At 45.9% G+C, this 13,664-nt stretch overlaps 1 protein-coding gene across 1 annotated transcript; it reads right to left on the bottom strand.

The window, feature by feature from the left end:
• Positions 1-2,184: 2,184 nt before the first annotated feature.
• Positions 2,185-3,564, bottom strand: LOC124670147 (venom phosphodiesterase 2-like). Its single transcript, XM_047206648.1, has one exon. It carries the CDS (start codon positions 3,562-3,564, stop codon positions 2,185-2,187), a length of 1,380 nt encoding a protein of 459 aa, XP_047062604.1.
• Between the last annotated feature and the right edge of the window lie 10,100 nt (positions 3,565-13,664).

Below are 13,664 nucleotides of genomic sequence, written 5' to 3'. Positions count from 1 at the left end.
CCGGTCGCCATTCTCCTGGTGCTTCTGCCGAACCTCGGCATTTTTCTGGTTCCGGTGGCTCTCGTCGTGGTTCTACCTCCCCGAGCACCGTCGAAATACAGCGGCCTCACTTCACCAACTCAGAGCTAGATCGTATTGAGCTAGATCGTCACTCGGGTGGTGCACCACCATAGTTTCTACATTGTACTAGCACATGATGACACGCTTCATCTTTGTAGTGGATCCGGTGTATGTACCATGGTCTTGTATGCTATATTTGTGCTATTTGTGAGATTTGATGCTATATTTGTGAGATTTGGTGCTATACGGTGATATCTTTGTGCTATATGGTGCTATATATGTTACTGGACATTCAATATTATAATATGTGCAATTTCAGCAATTTTCTGAGCTAATAGAGCAAAAATGGCGAAAACTGAAAAAAACCTGGGCCGGCTGTGCCGACGGTGTCACAGGCCCGTAGCTGTGCCAAATGGCAGGGTCTGTGCCGACGGTTTCACCGTCGGCACAGCTGGCCCAGCGCGCGTTTTTTTGCCAGTTTCGAAATTTTTCAGTTTTCGCGCCCACGCATTCTGGGAAAATCTGGGCTGCTGTACCGACGGTTTCACCGTCGGCACAGCCTAACGGCCTTCGCCAGCGCCGTCACTCCGTTGCGGACGACCAACGCCCCGTGCCGACGGTGGCACGGCCGATGGCCACCGTCCCAGCCGTCGGTGCAGCGTGTGCCGACGGTGGTCCACTGTGCCGACGGTGGTCCACTGTGCCGACGGTGATGGGAGCTGCCCCGACCAGAAATGTGCCGACCAGCCTGTGCCGACGGTCACCGTCGGCACAGCCGGTGCCGACGGTTGAAGTGGTTGTGCCGACGGTACGGGGCCGTCGGCATATGAAGTTGTTCCCGTAGTGTGTAATGCTTTGTGAGGAATAATGCATCAGTTGCATTCCGGATTATTTCGGACCCTGCGAAAATAATGCCAGCTGTACCAATTTCGATGGGTTATAACTAGGTATTACTCGAGACGCTAGCTTAACCAATGCATCTCAAAAGAAATAGTCTGAAGCAGTTAGTATACCAACCCGTCTCTACAAGAAAAAATCATAGAGTTGGCCTCTTCACAAACCCGCCTCAACATTTAGAGACGGCACTTTGAACCAACTGACTCAAACATGAAACTTTTTTAAAACGGACTGTGAAAACAACCGTCCCAGGCTTTCAAAAATTTAGAGATGGTTGGCAATAATCTTCGCGTGAGATTGGCATCCTTCTAGAGACACCCGCTCATAATAAGGGTCTGCTGACTCTAGAGGCGGCGTAGAATTGTAACCACCTTAGACGATCCTAATATTAGAGGCAGTTTCTATTATGGGCCGTTTGAGGTCTTCTTTGAGCCGGATCCAAAACTATCTCAAGATGGCACACTAGTAGAGACCGAGGCTTTGAGCCGGAAAGCAGAACCGTCTGAGAAGGACTATATAACCGTCTCTAAGTAGTAGGTCGGTACTAGTGACTATATTTAAATATGCACAAATGTTTTCTTATTTTCGTTAGTGATCATGTCTAGGATATTTAATAGGCTTTTATTTACCAACAATCAGAATTCGTATTTTAAAGTTTCAAAAAAATTCAAACTAAATTTTGGAGATAGCCAATGACGTTTGCTAGACTACAAATTAATTTGCATTGAGATTTTACACCATTGTACCATATGTCATTGACTACCTCTATAACTTTATTTCATATTTTTTTAAAAAAAATATGAATTTTAATTATTGTAAAATAAAAAGCTACATGTAGCTCGACGCCACGCTCAAACTAATATGGGATATATGTACACACGTTTTTTTTAGCCAACCATGTGCGATGTCATGGACTATGTGCGCAGGTTCCCTTATTTATTTGGTCTGCAAGTGATCTTTTGCGGTGCACGTGCATATGGATCCTCAGATCTGGTCCATGTGAATCATGGACAACTTAGGCAGAAAAGAAGGAACTTAAATAAACTCTTGCACTGTACATTTACCCAAACATACTCTCAAAACGTTAGGCGTGATTCACATTACCGCATGTGACATCCTTACAGAAAAAGATATCGGTGTACAAATACAGTCACAGATACAACCAAATGATAACACATCGACGCGGCTTTCCTCCTCCAAAACCGCAGCCCTCGCATGCATCCATGCTCAGTCAGTTGGCAATAGAACCGATCCATGGAAAGAAGCTGAGCCGTTGTTTGAAGCTGGCCTCAACCCGAGGATGGAAGCAATGACGTTGTATATCTCCACGTTCTCAAAGGAGGGCACCGTTTTACCCCGCTGGAACCGAGGTCCGTGCGCGACAAACACGGTTCTCATTGAGAAGAAGGCATTGTCATACCCGTGCGCCCCTCCACACTCCCTTGCCTCAGATCGCTTTATCTCCACCTTATAACCTTCGTCTACCAGCCCAATGATTGGTGGTATCCTGTAACTTTCCGAGTAGTGCAGGCGAGAAGGTAGGTCCTCCTTCAAGTAAACCTTGAGATACTTGCCATTCTTCACTTTCCCTGACCCTAGCCCTTGATTCATCCTGGCCACGACCTCGGCCGGTGAGACGCCATTTGTCGGCCTGATTGCCAGCAACGGCGTCGTCGATAGAACCCAATCTTGCTTCACCTCAATCCACGGAGCCAAGTCCTCGAGGGACACCAGCTTCTGGTCGCAGGTCCCAACAATCCCATGATCCCCGACCCATATGATGTTCACATCCTCAAACACCCCTCTGGCTTCCAAACCGGCGATGAGTCTCCCCATCATCTCATCAATGTGCATCACAGCCTCTGTGATGGCTGGGTCGTCCGGACCGACCTGGTGCCCGTGCGCGTCCGGGTCTTCCACGTACAGTGTCACAAGCTGCGGCATCTCGTCAGCCGGTAGATCAAAGTAACCAAGGATGGCGTCAACCCTCTCCTCGAATGGCACGGAGCCATTATACTGGCGGCAGTACTTGCCGGGGCAGTCCCAGGAGCCCTTCTTTACCTCGGACCCCGGCCAGAAGAAGGTCGAGGCCTGCAGCCCCTGGTTCGCCGCGGTCACCCACAGGGGCTCCCCGAGCCACCACTTGGGGTCGCGGTTTGCTGTGGTGAATGTGTCCCCAGAGATGGGGTCGGGGAACAAGTTGTTGATGATGCCGTGGGAGGAAGGGTAAAGGCCGGTCACGATGGAGTAGTGGTTCGGGAAGGTGTATGTGGGGAAGACGGGGATGAGGCCCTCCACGGCGGATGTGCCATTCGCAATGAGGCGGCGGAGGTGCGGGTTGGGGGCTTTGTACTGGAACCCGAAGCGGAAGCCGTCCGTGGATATTAGGAGGACCACCGGCTTCGTGAGCTTGGACAACGGCCGCGCGACGGAGACAGTGGCGTGGGCGGACGCGGTGGAGAAGGGCGGGAATAGGAGGAGCACGGCTGTGAGGAGTTGGAGGAAGCGGGAGGTGGCCGAGGGAGAGCGGACAAGGAGGGTGGCGGTACGGAGTGGCATGTCGCCGGAGGAGTACTGGAGATGGGCGGAGAAAGGCGGAGATGCCATTGGGAGTTAGCTTGGGTTTTTGCTCTTTGCTCTGACTTGCTTTTGTAGCCTGGAGTCTGGCCGGCAATCCTCGCGTTCTTCTTATTTTTTACAACAAAATCGCTCTGATCTGATTCTGCTGTCTCCACGAGTCTTGCGTGTTCCCAGATCTGTTTAGCTAATTATATTCAATGGCCAATCTCCTGCATGGGCTCTTGTTTTGGGCAGACCATGGAGTGCCTTTTCTTCTCTCACATATATGCTATTCAAACTTCTGTGTGTAAGACCACGAAATCGTTAAAAAAAGATCGACCTTCGTGAAGGAAAGACAACTCGCTCCGCACGCGACAAGTAGCACGATGTGGTGCCAGAAAATCCTTGAGAAGTGGTCTCCCTGCTTGCCACGTGTCGCAAACAGAAGCAATGTGGAGATGAGGAAGGAGAGAGAAGACAGAGGGAGCTGCGTTGTATAAGTTTTTCCCTTTATTTTCTAGATTTGTTTTTTCAAAATGAAATCTCTTGAAAACCGTAAGTCTAAATTACGATCCGTTTTCACTTTTGAGATCCTCGTATCGAGATTTTCAAAATTAGATCCCATGTCGATAGGTTTTGGAACACTTTTTTCCCGTACTTCTAATACTAGTACAGTGGAATTTGTGATGTGTATCTAACTGTACTCGTGTTTTAACTGATAAGCACTTCTGTTTTTACTGTATTTGATGCAGTTTTTTCCTTTACTCAGTAGCTGTACTTACTCGTGTGTGCTACTGTACCTATGATTTTGTACCAGTACTTCCTCGTGTGCGCGACTGTACTTCTGTAGCAGTACTTGCTCGTGTGCACAAATGTACTTCTACACCTGTACTTACTCATGTGCACAACTGTACCTGTACTTGCTCGTGTGTGCGATTGTACCTGTACTTCCTCGTGTGCGCAACCGTACTCGTGTTGCGTAAGTGTACTCGCTCGTGTGTGCAGTGGTACTTGTACTCACTCGTGTATGTGACTGTACTCGTGCTTTATACACAATTGTACTCGTGTGTTATACGTAACTGTATCGCTCGTGTGTAGTTGTATTTGTACTCGCTCGTATATGTAATTGTACTCATGTTTGCACTCTACTCGTGTGTCGTGCATAACTGTACTCGCTCGAGTGTGACAATTGCAATTACCTGTGTTTTGAAAGAAAAAAGACACGCAGTGACATGCACTTGCACGTGGTAAGCTAGCTAGTTGTCATAGCTTGTACTCGATGGATTACCGTGAGCGTACGTGTTAGCAAGCTAACTAGTTTTGGGCATTTGGTCCACACATCCAACTTTTGCATGCTTCAGCCTACATCCTGTGACGGGATCCGTATCGCATGGAATCGCGACGGGAGCATGGCGCGTGGGTGAACTCGGCACTTGCGCTGCAGGTGGGCTCGCGGTTGGAGCGCGATACTTGCATGGGCGAATTTGCGGGACCGTAGTCGCTCGCGCGGCACGGTGCGGCTTGCCACGTGTCGACCGCTGCTAGGTTCATGGAATACAACTTTCCCTTTACCAAGATCGGTCTCTAGTACCCGTAAGACTGCTCATAGTGGGAGTAACTTAGGTAGTAACATCACACATTTCAAGGTATTTTGATGACATGGCATAGCAATAAATGAAGAAAGAGATGGAGGTGGTAACTAGCTATGTTACCATAACATCACACACCCCAAGATAAAATGAGTCTACTAACAAATAAATGAGACTTTGCATGATACCATCTCTAAGTTACTTTCCACTATGAAGGTAGTAACATGGACTAGTAACTTATGCATGACACCACCTTATGTTACTCCCCACTATGAGCAGCCTAAGAGCAATTCCAATAGTATAGCCAACTGTTGGCTATAACAAGATGTCATATCATTTGTAGTCATCATATAGCTAACATGTACAATAGTTGGCTATAAGAATGTAGTACTTTACTAATATATGGCCCACATTTCACTCTCACAAGGTGCCTAGGAGCACGTGCAAGAGCTGGCTATTGCATAGTAGTCCACCTCCCTTCTCTCTCCTCTTCTCTCTCCTCCAACTCATCTAAAATATATTATTTAATGTCTTATAGTCAGCTGACTAGACTCTATTGTACTTGCTCTAAGAGTATCTCCAGCCGTTGGGTCTCCCCAGACCGAAATCCGGCGCTATTTAGCATCGGATGGATGCTCTGGGGAGGCCCGTTTTTCCAGCGGCGAGTCCATGATGGATGAAAAATTTGGATAAATGTACACGAATTCAGACAAAACAAGACGAAATACGTTCAAACATAGGCGAAATTTAGAGATATTTAACCTATATAGGCATAGACGAGTTCGTACATATATAGGCCAAGGGGAAACATAAACTAAAATTTAAAAACGGCGTTCTACATGCCGAAACCTTGACGTCGACCCGCCGAGGACGTGTCAGCGCGACACAGAAGGCACTGCCGCCGACGGCGGCATCCCCAGGACGGGGGAGTTGCTGCCCTCGATGTGCACAAGCACACTGTCGAGCGTGCGGCCCGGCGCGCTCCACCAGTGGTGGCGGCCGGCGGCGTTGTTACGCGCTGGAGGAGGGGGGGACCGTCGTACGCTGTGAGTTCCCGTTCGTGCCGGCGACGGAAGAACTCGTTCCAGACGTCGTAGTTGTCGGGGAGGTACCGCTCCTCCGCGCGCTGCTCGTCTCTGAGGGTGACTCGCACATCGTCGATCGTGGCGTCGAGCGCGTTGCCTCCCACCGGAAGCGGCGGGATCGGGACGCCCCCCGCGCTCAGGCGTCATCCTCCGGGCGGGCGGAAGTCCGACGACGCCGGGTAGCCCACCATGTGCAGAAGTCCCGCCTCCCACTGGTGTAGGGAACGCCGGCCGAAGCCGTTGTTCGCCGCACCTTCGCCGCGGCCCGCCATTGCTCGCTAGAGGAAGATTGGGGAGAGAACACTGGCCTGGGGAGAGAAGGGAGACGACGGTGGTGAATGCGGCCAGACGTGATCGTTACGCGATAAATAGAGGGAGCCGCGCGTGAATTCGAGGCGACGCAAGCTACGCGTCCGGTGAAGACTGACCGGCGGCAGGCTTTTGTAGTGTGGCCTTTCTCGCTGACAAGTCGGGGCCACTGATGCGTGTAGTTGACACGTCCGTTGGGAACCCCAAGAGGAAGGTGTGATGCGCACAGCGGCAAGTTTCCCTCAGTAAGAAACCAAGGTTTAATCGAACCAGTAGGAGTCAAGAAGCACGTTGAAGGTTGATGGCGGCGGGATGTAGTGCGGCGCAACTCCAGAGATTTCGGCGCAAACGTGGAACCTGCACAACACAACCAAAGTACTTTGCCCCAACGAAACAGTGAGGTTGTCAATCTCACCGGCTTGCTGTAACAAAGGATTAACCGTATTCTGTGGAAGATGATTGTTTGCAAGAAAACAGTAAAACAAGTATTGCGATAGATTTGTATTTCAAGTATAAAAGAATGGACCGGGGTCCACAGTTCACTAGAGGTGTCTCTCCCATAAGATAAAAGCATGTTGGGTGAACAAATTACAGTCGGGCAATTGACAAATAGAGAGGGCATAACAATGCACATACATGACATGATAAATATAGTGAGATTTAATTGGGCATTACTACAAAGTACATAGACCGCCATCCAGCATGCATCTATGCCTAAAAAGTCCACCTTCAGGTTATCATTCGAACCCCTTCCAGTATTAAGTTGCAAAACAATAGACAATTGCATTAAGTATGGTGCGTAATGTAATCAATAACTACATCCTTAGACATAGCATCAATGTTTTATCCCTAGTGGCAACAGCACATCCATAACCTTAGGGGTTTCGTCACTCCCCAGATTCACTGGAGACATGAACCCACTATCGAGCATAAATACTCCCTCTTGGAGTTAAGAGCGAAAACTTGGCCGAGCCTCTACTAATAACGGAGAGCATGCAAGATCATAAACAACACATAGGTAATAACTTGATAATTAACATGACATAGTATTCTCTATCCATCGGATCCCGACAAACACAACATATAGTATTACAGATAGATGATCTTGATCATGTTAGGCAGCTCACAAGATCCAACAATGAAGCACAATGAGGAGAAGACAACCATCTAGCTACTGCTATGGACCCATAGTCCAGGGGTGAACTACTCACTCATCACTCCGGAGGCGACCATGGCGGTGAAGAGTCCTCCGGGAGATGAATCCCCTCTCCGGCAGGGTGCCGGAGGAGATCTCCAGAATCCCCCGAGATGGGATTGGCGGCGGCGGCGTCTCAGTAAGGTTTTCCGTATCGTGGCTCTCGGTACCGGGGGTTTCGCGACGGAGGCTATTTGTAGGCGGAAGGGCAGGTCAGGAGGCGGCACGAGGGGCCCACACCATAGTTCAGCGCGGCCAGGGCCTGGGTCGCGCCGCCCTGGTGTGTCGCCACCTCGTGGCCCCACTTCGACTCTCCTTCGGTCTTCTGGAAGCTTCGTGGCAAAATAGGACCCCGGGCGTTGATTTCGTCCAATTCCGAGAATATTTCGTTACTAGGATTTTCGAAACCAAAAACAGCAGAAACGAACAACTGGCTCTTCGGCATCTTGTTAATAGGTTAGTTCCAGAAAATGCACGAATATGACATAAAGTGTGCATAAAACATGTAGATATCATCAATAATGTGGCATGGAACATAAGAAATTATCGATACGTCGGAGACGTATCCGCATCCCCAAGCTTAGTTCTGCTCGTCCCGAGCAGGTAAAACGATAACAAAGAAATTTCTGAAGTGACATGCCATCATAACCTTGATCATACTATTTGTAAACATATGTAATGAATGCAGCGATCAAAACAATGGTAATGACATGAGTAAACAAGTGAATCATAAAGCAAAGACTTTTCATGAATAGTACTTCAAGACAAGCATCAATAAGTCTTGCATAAGAGTTAACTCCTAAAGCAATAAATCAAAGTAAAGGTATTGAAGCAACACAAAAGAAGATTAAGTTTCAGCGGTTGCTTTCAACTTATAACATGTATATCTCATGGATAATTGTCAACATAGAGTAATATAACAAGTGCAATATGCAAGTATGTAGGAATTAATGCACAGTTCACACAAGTGTTTGCTTCTTGAGGTGGAGAGAAATAGGTGAACTGACTCAACATAAAAGTAAAAAAGAATGGTCCTTCAAAGAGGAAAACATCGATTGCTATATTTGTGCTAGAGCTTTTATTTTGAAAACATGAAACAATTTTGTCAACGGTAGTAATAAAGCATATGAGTTATGTAAATTATATCTTACAAGTTGCAAGCCTCATGCATAGTATACTAATAGTGCCCGCACCTTGTCCTAATTAGCTTGGACTACCGGATCATCGCAATACACATGTTTTAACCAAGTGTCACAATGGGGTACCTCCATACCGCATGTACAAAGGTCTAAGGAGAAAGCTCGCATTTTGGATTTCTCGCTTTTGATTATTCTCAACTTAGACATCCATACCGGGACAACATGGACAACAGATAATGGAATCCTCTTTAATGCATAAGCATGTGGCAACAATTATTATTCTCATATGAGATTGAGGATATATGTCCAAAACTGAAACTTCCACCATGAATCATGGCTTTAATTAGCGGCCCAATGTTCTTCTCTAACAATATGCATGCTCCAACCATTAAGGTGGTAGATCTCTCTTACTTCAGACAAGACGGACATGCATAGCAACTCACATGATATTCAACAAAGAATAGTTGATGGCGTCCCCATAAACATGGTTATCGCACAACAAGCAACTTAATAAGAGATAAAGTGCATAAGTACATATTCAATACCACAATAGTTTTTAAGCTATTTGTCCCATGAGCTATATATTGCAGAGGTGAATGATGGAAATTTTAAAGGTAGCACTCAAGCAATTTACTTTGGAATGGCGGAGAAATACCATGTAGTAGGTAGGTATGGTGGACACAAATGGCATAGGGGTTGGCTTAAGGATTTTGGATGCATGAGAAGTATTCCCTCTCGATACAAGGTTTAGGCTAGCAAGGTTTATTTGAAACAAACACAAGGATGAACGGTGCAGCAAAACTCACATAAAAGACATATTGTAAACATTATAAGACTCTACACCGTCTTCCTTGTTGTTCAAAACTCAATACTAGATATTATCTAGACTTTAGAGAGACCAAATATGCAAACCAAATTAGCAAGCTCTATGTGTTTCTTCATTAATGGGTGCAAAGTATATGATGCAAGAGCTTAAACATGAGCACAACAATTGCCAAGTATCAAATTATCCAAGACATTTTAGAATTACTACATGTAACATTTTCCAATTCCAACCATATAACAATTTAACGAAGAAGAAACTTCGCCATGAATATTATGAGTAAAGCCTAAGGACATACTTGTCCATATGCTACAGCGGAGCGTGTCTCTCTCCCATACAGTGAATGCTAGGATCCACTTTATTCAAACAAAACAAAAACAAAAAAAAACGACGCTCCAAGAAAAGTACATAAGATGTGACAGAATAAAAATATAGTTTCAGGGGAGGAACCTGATAATGTTGTCGATGAAGAAGGGGATGCCTTGGGCATCCCCAAGCTTAGACGCTTGAGTCTTCTTAAAATATGCAGGGTGAACCACCGGGGCATCCCCAAGCTTAGAGCTTTCACTCTCCTTGATCATATTGCATCATACTCCTCTCTTGATCCTTGAAAACTTCCTCCACACCAAACTCGAAACAACTCATTAGAGGGTTAGTGGACAATAAAAATTAACATGTTCAGAGGTCACACAATCATTCTTAACACTTCTGGACATTGCATAAAGCTACTGGACATTAATGGATCAAAGAAATTCATCCAACATAGCAAAAGAGGCAATGCGAAATAAAAGGCAGAATCTGTCAAAACAGAACAGTCCGTAAAGATGGATTTTATTGAGGCACCATACTTGCTCAAATGAAAATGCCCAAATTGAATGAAAGTTGAGTACATATCTGAGGATCACTCACGTAAATTGGCTTAATTTTCTGAGTTACCTACAGAGAATTAGACCCAGATTCGTGACAGCAAAGAAATCTGCTTCTGCGCAGTAATCCAAATCTAGTATTCACTTTACTATCAAAGACTTTACTTGGCACAACAAAACATAAAACTAAGATAAGGAGAGGTTGCTACAGTAGTAAACAACTTCCAAGACTCAAATATAAAACAAAGTGCTGTAGTAAAAACATGGGTTGTCTCCCATAAGCGCTTTTCTTTAACGCCTTTCAGCTAGGCGCAGAAAGTGTATATCAAGTGTTATCGAGAGATGATGAATCTTCAGTGGGGTTTGGAGTTTTCTCAACCATGCATAGTATATTGGATACATAAGTTTCAGCGGCTCCCTTTTCATTAATCTTGGGCTTGCTACTCTCATCAAACAAATTTTCAGGAACAAGCCAAGCATAGTTATTTTCTAGCGCTTCATTCATTGCTAGGAGCTTACATGGTATTGGTGCTTTGATCTCCCCACCATCATTAATGTTATTAGTGTACCTTATTCTCTCCATGTCCATATTTTCAAGGATACTAGCAAAATTGGTATAAGAACCAAGCATCTTATATTTACTAAAGACCTTTCTAGCCTCTCTTGCTAAACCACCAAATTCTCTAAGAAGGGTTTCTAAAACAAAATCTTTCTTTTCCCCTTCTTCCATATCACCGAGTGTAAGAAACATGTGTTGGGTTATAGGAATGAGATTAACAAATTTAGTTTCCAACATGCGAACTAAAGCAAGCAAGCAGCAATTTCATAAGTAGGAGCAAGTTCTACCAAGTGTCTATCTTCAAAATCTTCAACGGTACTAACATGATTGAAAAATTCTTCTATTGTTTCTCCCAACTATAGACCCACGTCCTACCGGTATGTCTTTTACGGTAAAATTAAAAGGAAACATGTTGAAATAAGTAAAGCAAATGCAAGTAACTAATTTTTTTGTGTTTTTGATATAGAGTGCAAAACAGTAAATAAAGTAAAGCTAGCAACTAATTTTTTTTGTGTTTTGATATAATGCAGCAAACAAAGTAGTAAATAAAATTAAGCAAGACAAAAACAAAGTAAAGAGATTGGGAAGTGGAGACTCCCCTTGCAGCGTGTCTTGATCTCCCCGGCAACGGCGCCGTAAATTTGCTTGATGCGTGTAGTTGACACGTCCGTTGGGAACCCCAAGAGGAAGGTGTGATGCGCACAGCGGCAAGTTTCCTCGCAAGAAACCAAGGTTTAATCGAACCGAGTAGGAGTCAAGAAGCACGTTGAAGGTTGATGGCGGCGGGATGTAGTGCGGCGCAACACCGAGATTCCGGCGCCAACGTGGAACCTGCACAACACAACCAAAGTACTTTGCCCCAACGAAACAGAGTGAGGTTGTCAATCTCACCGGCTTGCCGTAACAAAGGATTAACCGTATTGTGTGGAAGATGATTGTTTGCAAGAAAACAAGTAAAACAAGTATTGCAAGTAGATTTGTATTTCAGTATAAAAGAATGGACCGGGGTCCACAGCTTCACTAGAGGTGTCTCTCCCATAAGATAAAAGCATGTTGGGTGAACAAATTACAGTCGGGCAATTGACAAATAGAGAGGGCATAACAATGCACATACATGACATGATAAATATAGTGAGATTTAATTGGGCATTACGACAAAGTACATAGACCGCCATCCAAGCATGCATCTATGCCTAAAAAGTCCACCTTCGAGGTTATCATCCGAACCCCTTCCAGTATTAAGTTGCAAAACAACGGACAATTGCATTAAGTATGGTGCGTAATGTAATCAATAACTACATCCTTAGACATAGCATCAATGTTTTATCCCTAGTGGCAACAACACATCCATAACCTTAGGGGTTTCGTCACTCCCCGCATTCACGGAGACATGAACCCACTATCGAGCATAAATACTCCCTCTTGGAGTTAAGAGCGAAAACTTGGCCAGAGCCTCTACTAATAACAGAGAGCATGCAAGATCATAAACAACACATAGGTAATAACTTCATAATTAACATGACATAGTATTCTCTATCCATCGGATCCCGACAAACACAACATATAGTATTACAGATAGATGATCTTGATCATGTTAGGCAGCTCACAAGATCCAACAATGAAGCACAATGAGGAGAAGACAACCATCTAGCTACTGCTATGGACCCATAGTCCAGGGGTGAACTACTCACTCATCACTCCGGAGGCGACCATGGCGGTGAAGAGTCCTCCGGGAGATGAATCCCCTCTCCGGCAGGGTGCCGGAGGAGATCTCCAGAATCCCCCGAGATGGGATTGGCGGCGGCGGCGTCTCAGTAAGGTTTTCCGTATCGTGGCTCTCGGTACTGGGGGTTTCGCGACGGAGGCTATTTGTAGGCGGAAGGGCAGGTCAAGAGGCGGCACGAGGGGCCCACACCATAGGTCAGCGCGGCCAGGGCCTGGGTCGCGCCGCCCTGGTGTGTCGCCACCTCGTGGCCCCACTTCGACTCTCCTTCGGTCTTCTGGAAGCTTCGTGGCAAAATAGGACCCTGGGCATTGATTTCGTCCAATTCCGAGAATATTTCGTTACTAGGATTTCCGAAACCAAAAACAGCAGAAAAACGACGAACCGGCTCTTCGGCATCTTGTTAATAGGTTAGTTCCAGAAAATGCACGAATATGACATAAAGTGTGCATAAAACATGTAGATATCATCAATAATGTGGCATGGAACATAAGAAATTATCGATACGTCGGAGACGTATCAGCCACCAGCCGCGCGGGAAGTTTTCTCGATGTTTCCCGCACTTTCGTTTCGTCCGGACTCCCTGAGCGCTCCCCGGGAGGCCGGGGATGACCTGGGCTCGCCGGATTTATGAAAGCCCAAATCCGAGCGAAAACGAGGATCCGGGGGCGCGACTGAGCCGTTTTCGTCCATCCAGGTGAAAAAATTGAGGTCCTGGTATCCTTTCCGGGGAGACGGTTGGAGATGCTCTAAGAGCATCTAGTCGCCTTATGTGTATAAGAGCATCCTAGCTGCACATGTTATCTTATGTTATCTTCTTCGTGAGATTTTAAAATTTGCCACACTTTCTTACACTTCTA

The sequence above is a fragment of the Lolium rigidum genome, chromosome 7 (assembly GCF_022539505.1).
Source record: "Lolium rigidum isolate FL_2022 chromosome 7, APGP_CSIRO_Lrig_0.1, whole genome shotgun sequence".
Classification (NCBI taxonomy): Eukaryota; Viridiplantae; Streptophyta; class Magnoliopsida; order Poales; family Poaceae; genus Lolium; species Lolium rigidum.
The sequence above is the reverse complement of the archived record's forward strand: the minus strand, read 5'-3'. Positions and strand labels throughout refer to the sequence as shown.

Bases quoted from the DNA above. Each gene is read 5' to 3' on its own strand.
- LOC124670147 (XM_047206648.1), bottom strand. From the start codon at position 3,564: ATGGCATCTCCGCCTTTCTCCGCCCATCTCCAGTACTCCTCCGGCGAC.